An 18,603-nucleotide genomic window follows, 5' to 3' on the forward strand; every position below is an offset into this window, starting at 1 on the left:
CTCAAAGTACTTAGGCAGATGGATCCAATACTGAATAGTGTCGATATCAACGGTAGTGTCAGCATTTAGGCTATTATGAGCTTGAGTAATATTTTAAATGTTCTTTGCTGAGTTTCTAAATTAATAAAGCTGAATTTATTCTCATAATATTACGACTTTATTCTAATAATATTACAACTTTTTTCTTGTAAAATTACAACTTGTTTCTCATAAATGTACAACTATTTTTGTAAATGTACAACTTTTTTTCTGGTAAATATACAGCAATATTCTTGTAGTGTTATGAATTTATTCTCGTAATATTACAACTTTTTTCTCTTGTAAATTTACAACTTTATTCTTGTAAATGTATGAATTTATTCTCATAATATTACGACTTTATTCTCATAATATTACAACTTTTTCACATAAAATTACGACTTCATTCTCATAAATTTACAACTATTTTTCTGGTAAAAATACGGCATTATTCTTGTAGTATTGTGAGTTTATTCTCGTAATATTACAATTTTATTCTCACAAATGTATGAATTTATTCTCAGAATATTACGACTTTATTCTCTGAATATTACAACTTTTTTTCCTCAGATGTATACATTTATTCCATTGTGGGTCTAATAGTCCGTTGTAAATTATGGAAAAGTTACCCAGCATTTGCTTGATATCGCATCGATACCAAAATTTGAAGTATCGCCCACCTCTCTCAAAGTACTGTTAGGCGGATGGATCCAATACTGAATAGTGTCGATATCAACGGTAGTGTCAGCATTTGGGCTATTATGAGCTTGAGTAATATTTTAAATGTTCTTTGCTGAGTTTCTAAATTAATAAAGCATATTACTGTTGTAAATGTAAACGGAGTACACCACATCAATAAACACAAATGACAAAATGCAGTGTTTAGCATCAATTTTCTAAAGAATGAAAAGGGTGACATTCACACATCCCCCCCACGGGAGGTCCCAGGCAAAGGAGGACCCACCCTTCCAGTGATAGGACCGGCCCACTGACTACCTAAACACCCACCCACACCCGCCTGGCTGCCGCGTCTGCCGCTTGAGGAGTCGTCGCTGTGCTGCGGAGGGACGCGCATTTGCAGAGCGCAAGATGGCGACTGCTCGGCGGCTGCTGAGAACCCACCGGAGCTGATAACCGTGGACGAGCGGACCTTGAACACGCAGCCACGGGGGAGCAACGTCTTAAACGGCGGATCTGTCGACGCTCCGACGGTAAAAAAGACACCGAAAGTGTCAACGTCATTCCGTGAAAGCTCGGCTAAATATATGCGAGCTAATTAGAAGCTAGCGTTAGCCCAGATTAGCAACCAGCCAGGAAGAGAGGAAGGACGTGAGCATCTGTTTACACTCTCGATGGGCATCGATGGCCATGTCATTGATACTTTTGAGTGGTTACACCATCGCTTTATTAACAAAATTTTAAAACAATATTTCTAATCCATAACGTTTTGTGCACTGTAAATATATTCCCGTGTGTGAGCTGAAATGCTCGTGTCAGGCTAGCCACCAACATTAGCATAACACTTGTGAGGCTCGGGCGTTTTAAAAAAAAAAACGTCATTAAACGCCGCTTTTTGTCACACTGTTTTGTGAGTAACAACAAACCCACAACATTACCCGATTGTGCTAACCACTCGTCTTTATTTGATGAATACCTGAAGCACTGCAACGTTTCCGTTATGATGATGGCTAAGCTAGTGCGGCTAACGATATAGTGGAATGGATATGGAAGAGAAGAAAGGGCGTTTCGAACAATGAAAACAATTAAGACGTCCGCCGGAGGGCTCAGAAAGAAAGGTACTCCGAGGTCCAAAATGGTTGCAGTGTTTGTAGTCATTCAATACAGCGGTGTAATAAACATTCGACATTGCCATTGCAGTGGAATAATATAAACCTTAAATGGGTCGCAGTGGTTGCAGCAGTGCTGGCTGCAATGATGCTGCAGCAGGCTGTGTTCATTCACTCTTTGTTGATATTTTTTATTGCATGTATTATATGGTCAATTCAGTTCACATATGCATCCAAATTCAATTGAACTGGCTGAAAGGCACTTTTGGTGTTTTTCCCATTTTCCACAATCACTGTGAGACATGAATATGTTTCTTTTTGTCATTTCTGTGCATTGTAAACATATAAAAACAGCCGAAAAGGCGCAGCTAAGATTGCACGTAATAGGACACACATAGTATTGCACATCTAAAGCCTTCTGGATTAAAAAAACAAAACAAACGTCAACAACACCCTACAGTAAAGTCTCATTATATCGATATTCTCGGGAGTCTGAAAAAATATCGATATAACCGGACTATCGATATATCCGATCCTGCACCGAACTGCATTAAAAGTCAACATTTATTATTTTCATAACGCACTCTTGCAATAGTGACTCTGAGTAAATATTCAATAATGCACTCGACATTGTTCTATACCAGTGGTGGGCAAACTACGGCCCGGGGGCCACATCCGGCCCGCCAAGTGTTTGAATACGGCCCGCCAAATCTTTAAAATGTATTTAATTTAAACTCAACATACAACCTGGCATCATGGCCTGAGCCAACCTTTTGATGGTTTTATCAATTTCGTTGTTTGACATGGTCTGTTGTTTACAAAGTGCTCCTGAAAAAAGAGACACAAGCACATAATAATAATAAAAATTAAAATAATAATTATTATATTATTATTATGATTATTATATTTATTATATTAATGCTAATTATTATGTTAATTATATATAATAATATTGTTATATTTGCATATTTTGCATAATAATAATATAATAATTATTATTTTACGACATATGACATATGAAAGGGCTAAATGAACATTTAAGGTTACATTTACCTTCATTGAAGATGTTCCTTAGACAGTGTGGCAGCAAGATCAACACGGGACATAACCTTCCTGTTTGGCCCCAAGTTATTTTCAATAGTGTTTCTCACCTTCTTTATTACAAGCTTGATAACTTTTTTGGCTCTATTTTGGGTTATAGTCATGGCAAAACAGGAAGGTGGTGTCCGCATTGATCTCGTTAATGTTAATTTGTCTTTGTTCATCATTTAAATGTGTTTATATGCATTTCCATTTGTAAAACTATTAACACGTATTTTGTGTTAACATTTTTTGGCTTGCTGGAACAGATTAATTGGATTTACATTATTTCTTATGGGAAAAATTGATTCAGTAACCATGTCACAAGCTATTGTCGGCTTGCGTAATACCAATCTTCAGGGCCATGATCCTGGCCGAAATGTCCGAAGCCAAGCAGAAGCTCACTGAGATCAAGGACTTTTGATGGGGATTCCATCCATATCAATCAAGTGGAACCAAGGTTCTACTGTATAATTTTTTTTTTTAGATTGCACATGTACACATGCATTGCCAGTGTGCTCTGGATATACAAGAAAATTAGTGCAGCATCTCCGATAGCGCATCAAATATTGTAATGTCAGCAGAATGTCAACAAGACAGCATGACTGTGCACAAATCAGCCTTTTATTGGCATCTACAAAACAACACTGGATAATGTACGGCAAGCTATTTACATTTACAGTAATCTTACATGTCAATGCAGCTAACTCGGCTAGGCAACTCCTCTTCTTGGGTATGAACATAGTTTTCTAAAGATATAAAAACAGCTAAAAAGAGGTAGCTAATTCATGCACATAATGGGACACATCAATTCCACCTACAAAAACCATCCAACAAGGTTTTATAGTTATACTTTGACAATGTTGGTACATTTATGATATAACATGCAATACTTGCAGTATTTTGCTGTACTTTGGTCATCAGCAGCACTTCCTTCCCAGACGATCAACAAAGATCAAAGATTTGACATGGTAACATTGTAAGGAACGCTATACAAACTCAACAACAAACAACAACAACACAACACAACACGCTAGTCAACCATTAGCTAGCCATTGTGATGTGGTGAGGTGTCACTCCGTCAGTAAAGTAGTTCTTCAGTATAAGGATTGCGCATGATGGGCAAAATTCCCAAGAAAAAGTAAGTTTTCTTTAAGTTACCAGCAGGCTAACAGCATAACCCCCTATTACCCAACACTTGAATGACAACACGGTCACTCTTTGTTTATTTCGGTTGATTGGTTTCAGACCCAACCACGATAAGTGAATTTTTGCAAAGTAGGATTCGGTATAAGTATTGCGCATGATGGGCAAAATTCCAAAGAAAAAGTAAGTTTTCTTTAAGTTACCAGCAGGCTAACAGCATAACCTTATATTACCCAACACTTGAATGACAACACGGTCACTCCTTGTTTATCTCGGTTTATTGGTTTCTGACCCAACCGCGATAAGTGAATTTTTGCAAAGTAGGATTCAGTATAAGGATTGTGCATGATGGGCAAAATTCCAAAGAAAAAGTACGTTTTCTTTAAGTTACCAGCAGGCTAACAGCATAACCCCCTATTACCCAACACTTAAATGACAACACGGTCACTCCTTGTTTATCTCGGTTGATTGGTTTCAGACCCAACCGCGATAAGTGAATTTTTGCAAAGTAGGATTCGGTATAAGGATTGCGCATGATGGGCAAAATTCCAAAGAAAAAGTATGTTTTCTTTAAGTTACCAGCAGGCTAACAGCATAACCCCCTATTACCCAACACTTGAATGACAACACGGTCACTCCTTGTTTATCTCGGTTGATTGGTTTCAGACCCAACCACGATAAGTGAATTTTTGCAAAGTAGTTCTTCAGTATAAGGATTGCGCATGATGGGCAAAATTCCAAAGAAAAAGTAAGTTTTCTTTAAGTTACCAGCAGGCTAACAGCATAACCTTCTATTACCCAACACTTGAATGACAACTTGTTTATCTCGGTTGATTGGTTTCAGACCCAACCGCGATAAGTGAATTTTTGCAAAGTAGGATTCGGTATAAGGATTGCGCATGATGGGCAAAATTCCAAAGAAAAAGGATGTTTTCTTTAAGTTACCAGCAGGCTAACAGCATAACCCCCTATTACCCCACACTTGAATGACAACTTGTTTATCTCGGTTGATTGGTTTCAGACCCAACCGCGATAAGTGAATTTTTGCAAAGTAGGATTCAGTATAAGGATTGTGCATGATGGGCAAAATTCCAAAGAAAAAGTATGTTTTCTTTAAGTTACCAGCAGGCTAACAGCATAACCCCCTATTACCCAACACTTGAATGACAACACGGTCACTCCTTGTTTATCTCGGTTTATTGGTTTCTGACCCAACCGCGATAAGTGAATTTTTGCAAAGTAGGATTCGGTATAAGGATTGCGCATGATGGGCAAAATTCCAAAGAAAAAGTAAGTTTTCTTTAAGTTACCAGCAGGCTAACAGCATAACCCCCTATTACCCAACACTTGAATGACAACACGGTCACTCCTTGTTCACTCCTTGTTTATCTCGGTTTATTGGTTTCTGACCCAACCGCGATAAGTGAATTTTTGCAAAGTAGGATTCGGTATAAGTATTGCGCATGATGGGCAAAATTCCAAAGAAAAAGTAAGTTTTCTTTAAGTTACCAGCAGGCTAACAGCATAACCCCCTATTACCCAACACTTGAATGACAACACGGTCACTCCTTGTTTATTTCGGTTGATTGGTTTCAGACCCAACCGCGATAAGTGAATTTTTGCAAAGTAGGATTCGGTATAAGGATTGCACATGATGGGCAAAATTCCAAAGAAAAAGTAAGTTTTCTTTAAGTTACCAGCAGGCTAACAGCATAACCCCCTATTACCCAACACTTGAATGACAACACGGTCACTCCTTGTTTATCTCGGTTGATTGGTTTCAGACCCAACCGCGATAAGTGAATTTTTGCAAAGTAGGATTCATGATAAGGATTGCGCATGATGGGCAAAATTCCAAAGAAAATGTAAGTTTTCTTTAAGTTACCAGCAGGCTAACAGCATAACCTTATATTACCCAACACTTGAATGACAACTTGTTTATCTCGGTTGATTGGTTTCAGACCCAACCGCGATAAATGAATTTTTGCAAAGTCGGATTCAGTATTAATAAATGGAACATTTTTGTGGTTAGAACCTAGAAAACCTGTTTGCCTTTCTAAGTACAACAATTCCCATCATTAAAACCACGTAGACATAAAATAACACCCTTATACCTTTTACACTGTTGTTATTCTTTGTGTACACCACATGTGATGCACAGGTTACGTAATCACTGCAGGGACACAAGACAGCCATTAGCAAGCTAGCGAGCTAACTAGGTAGCCTTCAATTTATTTACTGTATTCTAAATGTAGTAAAGAAGAAGGGCACAGAAGCCAGAAAAAATACCACTTCCCCACAGAATGGGAGGAGAATGTGTCGTACATGCCATGGCTTGACTGTATGCAGTGTGATGGTAATATTTTAATATTTTATTTATGTCTCAATAATGGAACATTACTGATGCTCAGTGGCCGGAATACTACATGCCTTTGTGTTTTAATATTTTTTCGACTAATACTACGCCTCGCCAACCACAAAACGGTAATCATTTATGAATAGATTTTTGAGAAAAATGAGGCAAGACTGTACTCCCGTTGCTACAATATCATAAGAAATGTGAAGAATCCGGGTTGAGAAATCCTTTATTACGGCCCATTGTTCTTATGTAACGCGGCCCAAGTCACAAGCAATGATTTGCTTTGGATTCGGTTTCGGCTACAACAACATCAACGTCGATATAAGTGTCTTCCACTGTATGACTCTTGTGTCTCTTGTCCCGACAGATAACAATAATGTCCCATACAACTGACCATGATGATGGATGTTTTGTTGCCATGGATACAGAAGACAATGCCACCGATCCTGCTGGAATAACAGAAGCGGCCGAGGCAAAGATGGGGTCCTACGGAGGAGAATTGAACATGGACACTTGTGCCAAAGCTGGAGGGAGAACCATGGCGGAGCTCCCAGAGGAAGTTCTGGAGTACATTCTGTCATTTCTGTCACCTTACCAGGAGCACAAGACGGCTGCGCTGGTGTGCAAGCAGTGGTATCGCCTCATTAAAGGTAACATACTGTACATGATATCAGATTTGGATGTATGCTTTTAACCGTGGAGGTGTTCCCCTTTCACCAGGTGTTGCCTATCAGTGCTACCATGGCTTCTTGAGGGCCGTCCAGGAGGGAAACATCCAATGGGAAAGTCGGACGTACCCGTATCCCGGAACTCCCATCACTCAGCGCTTTTCACACAGTCAGTATACGCGCGTGACAAACGAGTTGTTCATCGCTCGGCGTCCATTTAGAAAGCGTCACAGCTCCCAGCGTCGCCATTGTCAAGACAGTGAAAAGGTCAAGCGCATTCCTTTCTGGGGATCCGCTTGACCTGATTTGTCTAATTAATGTACGGCCAATGAATCAGTTCCAGGGTAAACTTATCACAACCTTTATCAGCTGTACGGGCATTTTAACATTGTGTTAAAAAATAAGTTAACCACTTCAGATTGTTGATTCAATCTACAGTCATCTCTCGTTTTTATAGCGGTACACAATAACCACAATAAACAAATTTCCATGATGTAGGATTTCAATGTTAATCAATGGAATATTTTTTTTGTTATAAAAAACCTGTTGATGACTTCCTAAATATGTTTTTTAACATTAATGGAACCGTGTAGACATGAAATGACACCACAATAGTCACCTTTACACTCCTATTTTCTTTGTTTGCATCACATAGCAACTCTTACTTTGCAGGGACTTGAGACGGTTAGCGAGGTGACCAGAAATTATTATTCTAAATCAGGTGTCTCAAACTCAATTTACTTGGGGGCCACTGGAGCTTGGGTCTGGGTGAGACTGGGCCGCAAAAAAAACCCAAAAAACGCATTTACTAAAAACAAAAAAAATTCGCTTTGGTTCCAATTTTCTACAATAAAAGCTCTGATAAAACATTCCACTGTTCTCAAATATCTTACTTTTTATTTTTCTGCACAAAATAAGATGAAAAATAAATCAAGAATAAAGAAAATCAGTAATAAATATAATAATAATAAAACGGCAAATAATAAAAACTTAAGAAAGCACATATAGTTGGTGGGTAGACAAATGATTTTTTTCAGATTAAAATGAACAAAGCATTATTAGAGCCCTGTAGACATGACAAAACACGACTATAGTCACATTTATACTCTTTTTATTTACAACATATTGCGCAACTGCAGGGTCTTGAGACACATGCTAACTCGCAAACTAGAGAGCTAGTTAAGTTAGTTAAGTTAAACAATGTTTTTCACTGTTCTGTCTTTCTGCAGGTGCTTGTTATTACGATTCCAACCAGTCCATGTACGTGTTTGGGGGTTGCACCCAGAGTAGCTGCAATGCTGCCTTCAACGATTTATGGAGACTAGACCTGAACAGCAAAGAGTGGATCCGCCCTCTAGCCTCAGGTATGACTACCTCAGGTGCGGATACTGAAATCACAGATTTTTTTACAAATATTTTTTATTTCACTCTGGAGCAGGGGTAGGGACCCTATGGCTCACCGGCTTGATGTGGCTCTCAGACCTGATTTGACATGATGAAATAGATATTTTATTACTGACATTTTAAAGCAGGGGTCTTAAACTCAATTTACTTGGGGGGCCACTGGAGCTCGGGTCTGGGTGAGACTGGGCCGCATCCGATTTTCCCCCCCAAAAAATGCATTTATTAAAAACAAAAAAGTTCAACAAAACAAAAAACTTCGCTTTGGTTCCAATTTTCTACAATAAAAGCTCTGATAAAACATTCCACTGTTCTCAAATATCTTAATTTTTATTTTTCTACACAAAATAAGATGAAAAATAAATAAACAAATCAAGAATAAAGAAAATCAATCTGTAATAAATAAATATAATAATAATAAAAGGGCAAATAATAAAATAATAAAAACTTAAGAAACCACATAAATATGTTATGGTATTGTCTCAGTGAGATTAAAAAATAAAAGTGAGAGAAAAAACAAAAATATTCTTTAAAATACCTCAAATTAAATACAGTAAACCTCGGATATATCGGACTCGGATATATCGGAAATTCGCTCACAACGGACAGATAAAAAAGAACCGATTTTTCTGTAATGCATTTCCAATAAAAATTCATTGCATATATCGGATTTTTTATAACGGATTTCGCCGATTTCGGACAAAATCTCCAGTCCCGTTCCAATGCATTTCCATGAAATTTCCCTCGCATATATCGGATGGCCGCATCGTGGCGCTCCGATTCGCCGAATCGTGACAGGCCGCTATACGACGTCATTTGCAGCGTTGCCTGCGCGTCCAGGTACATTGGAAACATAGTCAAGGAAGTGCCTTTTTATAACGGATAAAATCCCATTTACGCATATACCGGATATAAATCCCATATATGCGTAAAACGGACATTTTCCGGTATACGCATATAACGGATTTCGCTTATATCGGACAAAACCAGTGGGAACAATTGAATCCGATATATCCGAGGTTTACTGTAATCACATTTGAGTCGTATGACTACAACTACAGTGTTTTCCACTTCTATTTCCTTTATTCTTGTTTATGTATTAATTTATTTGATTGTATTTATTGTATGCGTGGATGTTTTGAGTGATAGTCAGAATCACGGGCCAGGCCTTGTGGCTTTGGCTCTTAAGTGTGACACATGCATTATTGTCAGCTATTTTAGGATCATTAAGCTGAAATTCATGTGATGTTTTTCAATGTCGGTAAACTGGGGTGAAACATCATGGCCTTGTATTACACAGCTATCTCCCATCCACTGCTGTTGTCTATGCTGGGCTTTGGTTCTTTTAGATCAGGGGTCTCAAACTCAATTTACCTGGGGGCCACTGGAGCTAGGGTCTGGGTGAGACTGGGCCGCATCAGGTTTTCCAAAAAAAACGCATTTATTAAAAACAGAAAAATGAATAAACTTTGCTTTGGTAGACAAATGATTTTTTTCAGATTAAAATGAACAAAGCATTATTAGAGCCCTGTAGACATGACAAAACACGACTATAGTCACATTTATACTCTTTTTATTTACAACATATTGCGCAACTGCAGGGTCTTGAGACACATGCTAACTCGCAAACTAGAGAGCTAGCGACCTAAACGGTAGCCTTCAAGTTATTTCCTTTCAACTTAAAAAGCCAAAAACTTACCACTTCCACACGGATAGGGAGGATAACTATTAACAGTTATTTAACCTTTAACATGAACATGAATCAAACGTAATAATTTTTTCTGGGTACATGATACCATACAGCATCCATATCAAACTTGCGCGGGCCGCATTAACATTAAACTTTCATATCAAGGCAGGGGCCTCAAACTGGTGGCCACGTGTTTGAGACCCCTGGTCTTGAGACACATGCTAACTCGCAAACTAGAGAGCTAGCGACCTAAACGGTAGCCTCCAAGTTATTTCCTTTTCAACTTAAATAGCCAAAAACTTACCACTTCCACACGGATAGGGAGGATAACTATTAACAGTTATTTAACCTTTAACATGAACATGAATCAAACGTAATAATTTTTTCTGGGTACATGATACCATACAGCATCCAAATTAAACTTTCACATCAAGGCGGGGGCCTCAAACTAGTGTCCTGCGTGCCACATTTGGCCCGCGGGCCGCGTGTTTGAGACACCTGTTTTCGATTAAAATCTGAATAAACTTGGAAGGATTCTCTTTTTTTTTTCGACAGGCTCTTATCCATCCCCTAAAGCTGGAGCAACCCTAGTGATGCACAAAGATCTGCTAGTCCTGTTTGGGGGCTGGACCCGCCCCAGTCCGTACCCGCTGCACCAACCGGAACGATTTTTCGACGAAATCCACACCTACTCTCCGTCAAAGAACTGGTGAGCTTGAAGTGAAAGTGAAACCTGTGGAAATGAAGCATCATTTGACATTTATCCTTTTGTTTATCCGCATTGCTGCTGTCCTAGGTGGAACTGCATAGTAACCACGCACGGGCCGCCGCCCATGGCAGGCCACTCCTCATCGGTCATTGGAAACGTCATGGTGGTCTTCGGGGGCTCGTTGGGAGCACGGCAAATGTACGCACTTCTTACCTTGTGCACGTAATCAACATCTCACACAAGCTTTTCTTGTTCTTTAGGAGTAATGAGGTCTGGGTTCTGGATCTGGAACAGTGGTCCTGGTCTAAACCAGCCATATCTGGCCCCTCCCCACACCCACGAGGTGGCCAGTCACAGGTAATTAAAATGAATTATTTTAGGGGACACACGATAAACAAAATACTGTGGCCTAGTTTGGCCTTTGCATGGTAAATATGCAACAACAGTAAACCTCGGATATATCGGATTCAATTGTTCCCACTGGTTTTGTCCGATATAAGCGAAATCCGTTATATGCGTATACCGGAAAATGTCAGTTTTACGCATATATGGGATTTATATCCGGTATATGCGTAAATGGGATTTTATCCGTTATAAAAAGGCACTTCCTTGACTATGTTTCCAATGTACCTGGACGCGCAGGCAACGCTGCAAACGCTGCAAATGACGTCGTATAGCGGCCTGTCACGATTCGGCGAATCGGAGCGCCACGATGCGGCCATCCGATATATGCGAGGGAAATTTCATGGAAATGCATTGGAACGGGACTGGAGATTTTTTCCGAAATAGGCGAAATCCGTTATAAAAAATCCGATATATGCAATGAATTTTTATTGGAAATGCATTACAGAAAAATCGGTTCTTTTTTATCTGTCCGTTGTGAGCGAATTTCCGATATATCCGAGTCCGATATATCCGAGGTTTACTGTATTTAATTTGAGGTATTTTAAAGAATATTTTTGTTTTTTCTCTCACTTTTATTTTTTAATCTCACTGAGACAATAGCATAACATATTTATATATATATCCGAGTCCGATATATCCGAGGTTTACTGTAGCAATGAAGGGGCTGGTTAAGGTTGTAGTCTTGTGTATTGGCCACTAGATGTCAGTAATTGTTTGATGAGACAAGCGCCAAAACAAGCATTTATTGCAGGTTTAAATGGTAGAAAAGGTAGAAAAAGTTATTGTTTTCAGTTACAGAACTTTAGTATAAAGCGAAATCAAAAAGCAGAACAGGTCCAGATCTTGGTTCACTGTACTTCTTGCCATTCTTTCCATGATCCAAATTGTAAATATGAAATCAGCCAATCAAATGAGTGAATTCACCTCACATGTCTGGACATTGTTTTTCTGCTGGTATACTGGAAAAGCGGTCAAAATGAGAATCCCCTGAAGCTTCCATGATGAGAAGAGGAGCTGGTTGTCATTGTGTTGGCTAATTGTACACTTATGATTTCAGTTTTGGCTCAAAATATTGTTTTATAGTCATATTATTATAACCGTGTCGAAACCGACCCTAATAATACAGTCATAATTTCAACCAGACCATTTTAAAATGTAGTAAAAATTATTTTTTTTTGTTTTATTTTGTTGAAATAGAGTTTCCTGACAAAGTCAAAAATCCTTAATGCAATAAACAAATATTATATGATTCTTTTTATGCATTAAAATGTAAAACAAGAGGAAGGTTAAAATGATTCTAGCGTTGTGGACTCCTTTTCAGCAGCTAGCACAGAAAGCGTTCTAGTTCTTCCAGTATCTGCACCTATCCATTTCTTTGGATTTTGTGGTTCCCGCGAACTCTTTTAATGTATTCCACCCACCAATCCTTGCTGAGGACATCTTAAATTCTGATGAAGTTGCATTTTTTTTACCCTTTTTTTACCCTTAGTTGCCTCTTAAAAGTACACTAATTAAAAGTGTAATAAAAATCCGTCAATTTTACAATTTTACTACAACCTTGCTGAATTCTGATAAAGTTGCATTTTTTACTTGCCTCTTTAATAAAAGTGTAATAAAAATGTACCTGCATCACAATAAAAAAAAATGGACACTCGTAAACCAGTCTTTTGTACAAAAGTTTAAGTATTATCAAAAATATTGTGTTTTCCGGTTTACATGAATTGTGATTTAAACAAGATTAATTAATTAAAAATTAATTACACTAAAAAATTAACTTAATAAGTTAGTTACCACTGTTAATGCAGTATTTTTTACAGACTTAATATATATATTTAGATATAATATTGAATCCTGCTTTGTGGAAATTGACTCGGAAACAATAAATGAGGGGAATAATTGGTTTTGGAATTTCTCTGCTCTTGTCTCAGTTCTTCAAATTCTTCAAACAAAGATGCTTTACCTCTGATTTAAAAAAAAAAAAAAAAAAAAGTAAAAAAAAAAGTAAACATATTTTTGCCAAACCAGGGACGGACACAGAACCAAAAGTTAATTAACATTTCGTCATATTTTCCCGCCAGATTGTGATTGATGATCAGACGTTACTCATCTTGGGAGGGTGTGGAGGCCCAAATGCTGTAAGTAACTCGTACTTTTCATTGTCGCCATTTTTGGCATTTATACCTGGAAATGACCCAAGAACGTTACAAAAGGCCAATGTCTTAAATATAACATTAATATCATATTTACATAAACCTGTCCAATAAGATCTGGGCTACAGATCATTTTGGGGTCTACTGTGTATGCACTCTGATGAATTTTAAGACCTTTTGAAAATTTCCAAGAATTTATATTTTACACTTTTTGAGCTTTTTTTTTTTTTTTGCTTACTCCAAAAAATATATATATATGTAATTTCTTCTTTTAGCATTTTTGAAGATCTACTTAGAACAGGGGTCTCAAACTCAATTTACCTGGGGGCCACTGGAGCTAGGGTCTGCATCAGGTTTTCCAAAAAAAACGCATTTATTAAAAACAGAAAAATTAATAAACTTTGCTTTGGTTCCGATTTTCTACAATAAAAGCTCTGATAAAACATTCCACTGTTCTCAAATATCTTACTTTTTATTTTTCTACACAAAATAAGATGAAAAATAAATAAATCAAGAATAAAGAAAATCAATCAATCAGTAATAAATAAATAAATATAATAATAATAATAAAAACTTAAGAAACCACATATAGTTGGTGGGTAGACAAATTATTTTTTCAGATTAAAATGAACAAAGCATTATTAGAGCCCTGTAGACATGACAAAACACGACTATAGTCACATTTATACTCTTTTTATTTACAACATATTGCGCAACTGCAGGGTCTTGAGACACATGCTAACTCGCAAACTAGAGAGCTAGCGACCTAAACGGTAGCCTTCAAGTTATTTCCTTTCAACTTAAATAGCCAAAAACGTACCACTTCCACACGGATAGGGAGGATAACTATTAACAGTTATTTAACCTTTAACATGAACATTAATCAAACGTAATAATTTTTTCTGGGTACATGATACCATACAGCATCCATATCAAACTTGCGCGGGCCGCACTAACATTAAACTTTCATATCAAGGCGGGGGCCTCAAAATAGTGTCCTGCGGGCCACATGTTTGAGACCCCTGACTTAGAACCTCCTAAAGATCCAATGGTGCAAAATGTACATCCTTGCAATTTGTCAACTGGTCTTAAACTGTTAAAGTATTTATGATATCCGGTGATCTACATCATGGTTGTTTGGTGTACCAGCTCCTCAAAGATGCCTGGCTGCTTCACATGGACGCGCCCACCTGGAGGTGGCAGCAGCTGCAGGTGGAAAATGAGGACCACGGCGCACCGGAGCTGTGGTGCCACCCAGCTTGTCGGGTGAGTTGGCTTTGACGCTAATGAACATCTGCTGTATCTCACCTGGCTTTTCTTCTCCTTGTCTTCATCTCGACCTCAAGGTGGGCCAGTGCGTGGTGGTCTTTTCCCAGGCGCCATCCGGCCGCGCGCCACTCAGCCCAAGTCTTAACTCCAGGCCCTCGCCCATAAGTGCCATACCCGCCCCTCTGGGCCCGGAACCGCCTTCCTTGCGCTCCCAGTCTCCCGTTCGCAGTGGGGCGGCCGGCGTCGTTCTGGGAGCCGTCGAAGAGGCTCCGTGCGTTAACGGTCGATGGGGCACTCTGAGACCCCGACCTTCGGCCAGAGTCGGTGCCAGAGACGGGAGCCCAGCCTTCTCCCCGCAGCCGTCTCCCTCACAATGCCCCGATAGCCCCCCTCTGGCTCTGCATCCGCCCTTACTGAATGGCTCCTCCCCTTCGCCGCGGACCAGTCCGGCGCAGACTGCATCTCCACCCCTTCGCCCCCATCCGCCTGCTTCTACAGACTACGGCTGGGAGTCCACCCCGTCAGCCGCTCACCACCCTGAAGTGCCCAGCACTAACGGCCTGCACACACCCCCCGCGGGATCTCCGCGCACTCCCCCGGGGGCGGTGTCCCCCGCTGCCTTACGACGAGGCCTGGAGGCGGTCAAAAACACATCTTCATCCTTACCGTCTTCATTATCGTCGCCTTCCCTTCAAACACAGGGCACGTCTCCCGGAGCAGGAGCGGGCCCCCCCGGGAACCCGTCATCGTCGTCGTCCTCCTCCAGTCCGCCGCAGGCCGCGGGCGCCGACGGACACGCCATCCCCCCAATTGCGCGGCGCCTCGGCCACCATCCTCCCCAGAGTCTGAACGTGGGTAAACCTCTTTATCAGTCACTCAACTGCAAGCCCATGCAGATGTACGTCTTAGATGTGTCCCGCGCCAAAACCGCCGGCACCGTGTCTTGGAGGGTTTACGGCAACGGGACTCCGGCTGCGGTTCCGGGGCCGCCGGAGACCAGCCTCCACACCGTGGTGCAGGGCCGCGGGGAGCTCATTATATTTGGCGGTCTTATGGACAAAAAACAGAACGTGAAGTACTACCCGAAAACAAACGCCTTGTACTTTGTCCGTGCGAAAAGGTAATGGCGCCGGGTTGGTATCGCAAGGTGCTCGGCCCCGTGACCAAACAAGGGAATTGACACACAAGGCCTTTTTCTCGCAGGAAGGATCTTTATTAGATGTTCCGCTTCGTAACCTCCCTCCCCCCCCACCACATATGGCAAAATAAACCTTTTAGCCACATTTTGATATTAAAAACAAACAAGCGAGGAGATGATTTTTAACTCATCCAACAGGACATGATTGACTGGCTCCTGATTGGCCGACGAACAAAACAAACATTTCTGCTGATTCTGTCATCCTCATACGGACTCGTGACAATGGATGCTGTCGACAGAAGCAGACGACAACTACCTTGCTTTTGGTATCACTCTTAAAGCCTGCAATGTTTACATCAAAAACTGTGTGTGCGTGTGCGCGCGTGCGTGTGTGTATGCGTGTTTATGCACAGTGGTGGTTAAAAGTTGTGAGAGATGTGGCACTATACTATAAACATAGTAAAACAATACGATGCCTCATGTCTTGTTTTTTTTTTTTAATTAATCAAGAACGGTCGTCCCTTGTAAAACTGTTTTTTTAATTTTTTTTTTAAATTGTTTTAATTTTTTTTATTTTTAAAAAACATTTTTTTTATTTTTAAAAAACATTTTTTTATTTTTAAAAAACATTTTTTTTATTTTTAAAAACATTTTTTTTATTTTTAAAAAACTTTTTTTTTACCTTTTTTTTTTTTTTTAGAAATGAATAAATGACTGTTTTGGTGGTAGACTACAGTCTATTCTAAGTCAAAACATTGAAACTAGCCAGTGACAAGGTGTCATTGGGAGTGTTTTCCGGTATTTGTGGACTTAAAAGTGAAAGCACGTGATTGATCTGAGGTTTCTGTTGTCACTGAGCAGCAGCAGGTGCTGCTTAGACGTCCGCCTAGCATAGTGCACTCAAAAAATAAATGTTTAGCCTCAACAAAAAAAATCAACGCAACAATTTCCATTAGTCTTTCTTAATTATGACAACTTAATTTGAAATTGCTTTGAACCAACAAACAATATTGCATTGCACAAATTAGCTTTTCCTCGTCACTCAAAGCTCATTTTAAGTAATGCTTACTGAATAATTGTAATTAATTAAACTTAAACTCGTAACTCAAAAAAATATGTTAAGTCAACTGACTTAATCATTTTATTCAAAGTAGTTTAATTTGTTGTCTACTTAATTATAATAACAATGCACACAGCTTTTTAAGTAGCAGTAACTTTATATATCTATATACATACAGTAAAGTCTCGTTATATCGATATCGGTTATAACGAATTACTGCTTATTACGATACTATTTTCATTTCCCGGCAAATTTCTAGTCTTTTATGATATAATTAGTTCCGTTAGTACGATACCCGGTTATTATGATAATCCGGTTACTACGATGCCCTTTTCATCTCCCGCCAGCCAATTTGGTCTGCTTATATCGATACAAAAGCAGCTTAAATCAATCTTTGCTTAAGGATTTCAATACCAAAAAAGAACACGGCGAACGGCTGCTTCCAGTCAACTTTATTTTTCACACTTCCACCACCAGAGCGCAGCACACACACACCGATTCCCGCACTTCCTGGTTCACAGGTCATGCTCAACCCGCCCCACATAGCTGGCCAAACACATGCCTGCAACAGAAGAACCAACTGCGTTCGTGGTTTCTCTCGTGTGTATAGAATAAAAAGATATCTGAATACAACACAATTAAATACATGTATTTGTACGCTTGTGTCTTCGTTGGAATAGGTGTGTATGCTATGTCAGTTGGTTCTTCTGTTGCAGGCATGTGTTTGGCCAGCTATGTGGGGCGGGTTGAGCATGACCTGTGAACCAGGAAGTGCGGGAATCGGTGTGTGTGATGCGCTCTGGTGGTGGAAGTGTGAACGTGTTCTTTTTTGGAATGGAAATCCTTAAGCAAAGATTTAAGCTGCTTTTGTATCGATATAAGCAGACTAAATTGGCTGGCGGGAGATGAAAAGGATTATCATAATAACCGGGTATCGTACTAACGGAACTAATTATATCATAGAAGACTAGAAATTTGCCGGGAAATGAAAATATATGGTAATAAGCAGTAATTCGTTATAACCGATATCGATATAACGAGACTTTACTGTAGTTTAATTTGTTGTCTACTTAATTATAATAACAATGCACACAGCTTTTTAAGTAGCAGTAACTTTATACATATATATATATATATATATATATATATATATATATATATATATATATATGTGTGTGTGTGTGTGTGTATTATGTTACCAAGCTAATTTTATTAAGTCATGGCAACTTGAATTTTGTTTTAAGCTTACCAACAATAAAATTTGAGTGTATATGACATGCTAAATTAAGTTCATGTAATAGCCAACATTATGATTTATGAACATAACTTAAAAAATAAAGTTAGCAACTTAGAAAGTGTATATAGCGCTAACATTTATGCGCCAAAAAAACAGGGATCAAACCACGCCCCCAACCCGCCAGCCGACTGGGTGAAAGACACAATACAATAATACTGTTTTTTTATAATTTATAAATAAACAGTACCGTATATTTTTTTGTAATACAATACATTTTTAAATGAGGTAAATTAACTTAAATACTGTGTGAATTACTGCCTTACTACCTTACTTACTACAGTAGAGCAGGGGTCTCAAATTTTTTATTTGGCCCGCAGGACACTAATTTGAGGCCCCCGCCTTGATATGAAAGTTTAATGTTAGTGCGGCCCGCGCAAGTTTGATATGGATGCTGTATGGTATCATGTACCCAGAAAAAATTATTAC

The 18,603-nt window shown here is 39.1% G+C and overlaps 1 protein-coding gene across 2 annotated transcripts; it reads left to right on the forward strand.

Annotated features, from left to right (window-relative positions):
* The first annotated feature begins 1,002 nt into the window (after positions 1 to 1,002).
* On the forward strand, positions 1,003 to 16,287 carry fbxo42 (F-box protein 42). Of its 2 annotated transcripts, none has more exons than XM_058055660.1 (10): positions 1,003 to 1,229; positions 6,758 to 7,040; positions 7,111 to 7,227; positions 8,288 to 8,422; positions 10,705 to 10,855; positions 10,934 to 11,056; positions 11,119 to 11,215; positions 13,342 to 13,398; positions 14,563 to 14,679; positions 14,760 to 16,287. In XM_058055660.1, the coding sequence occupies exons 2-10, from the start codon at positions 6,767 to 6,769 to the stop codon at positions 15,804 to 15,806; spliced, it is 2,118 nt and encodes a 705-aa protein (XP_057911643.1). In that variant the 5' UTR covers positions 1,003 to 1,229; positions 6,758 to 6,766; the 3' UTR covers positions 15,807 to 16,287. The 2 variants fall into 2 exon arrangements, with proteins under 2 accessions (XP_057911643.1, XP_057911644.1); XM_058055661.1 differs by having other exon boundaries at positions 1,004 to 1,229; positions 10,705 to 10,858; positions 10,946 to 11,056.
* Positions 16,288 to 18,603: the final 2,316 nt, after the last annotated feature.

The sequence above is a fragment of the Doryrhamphus excisus genome, chromosome 18 (genome assembly GCF_030265055.1).
Source record: "Doryrhamphus excisus isolate RoL2022-K1 chromosome 18, RoL_Dexc_1.0, whole genome shotgun sequence".
Lineage (NCBI taxonomy): Eukaryota > Metazoa > Chordata > Actinopteri > Syngnathiformes > Syngnathidae > Doryrhamphus > Doryrhamphus excisus.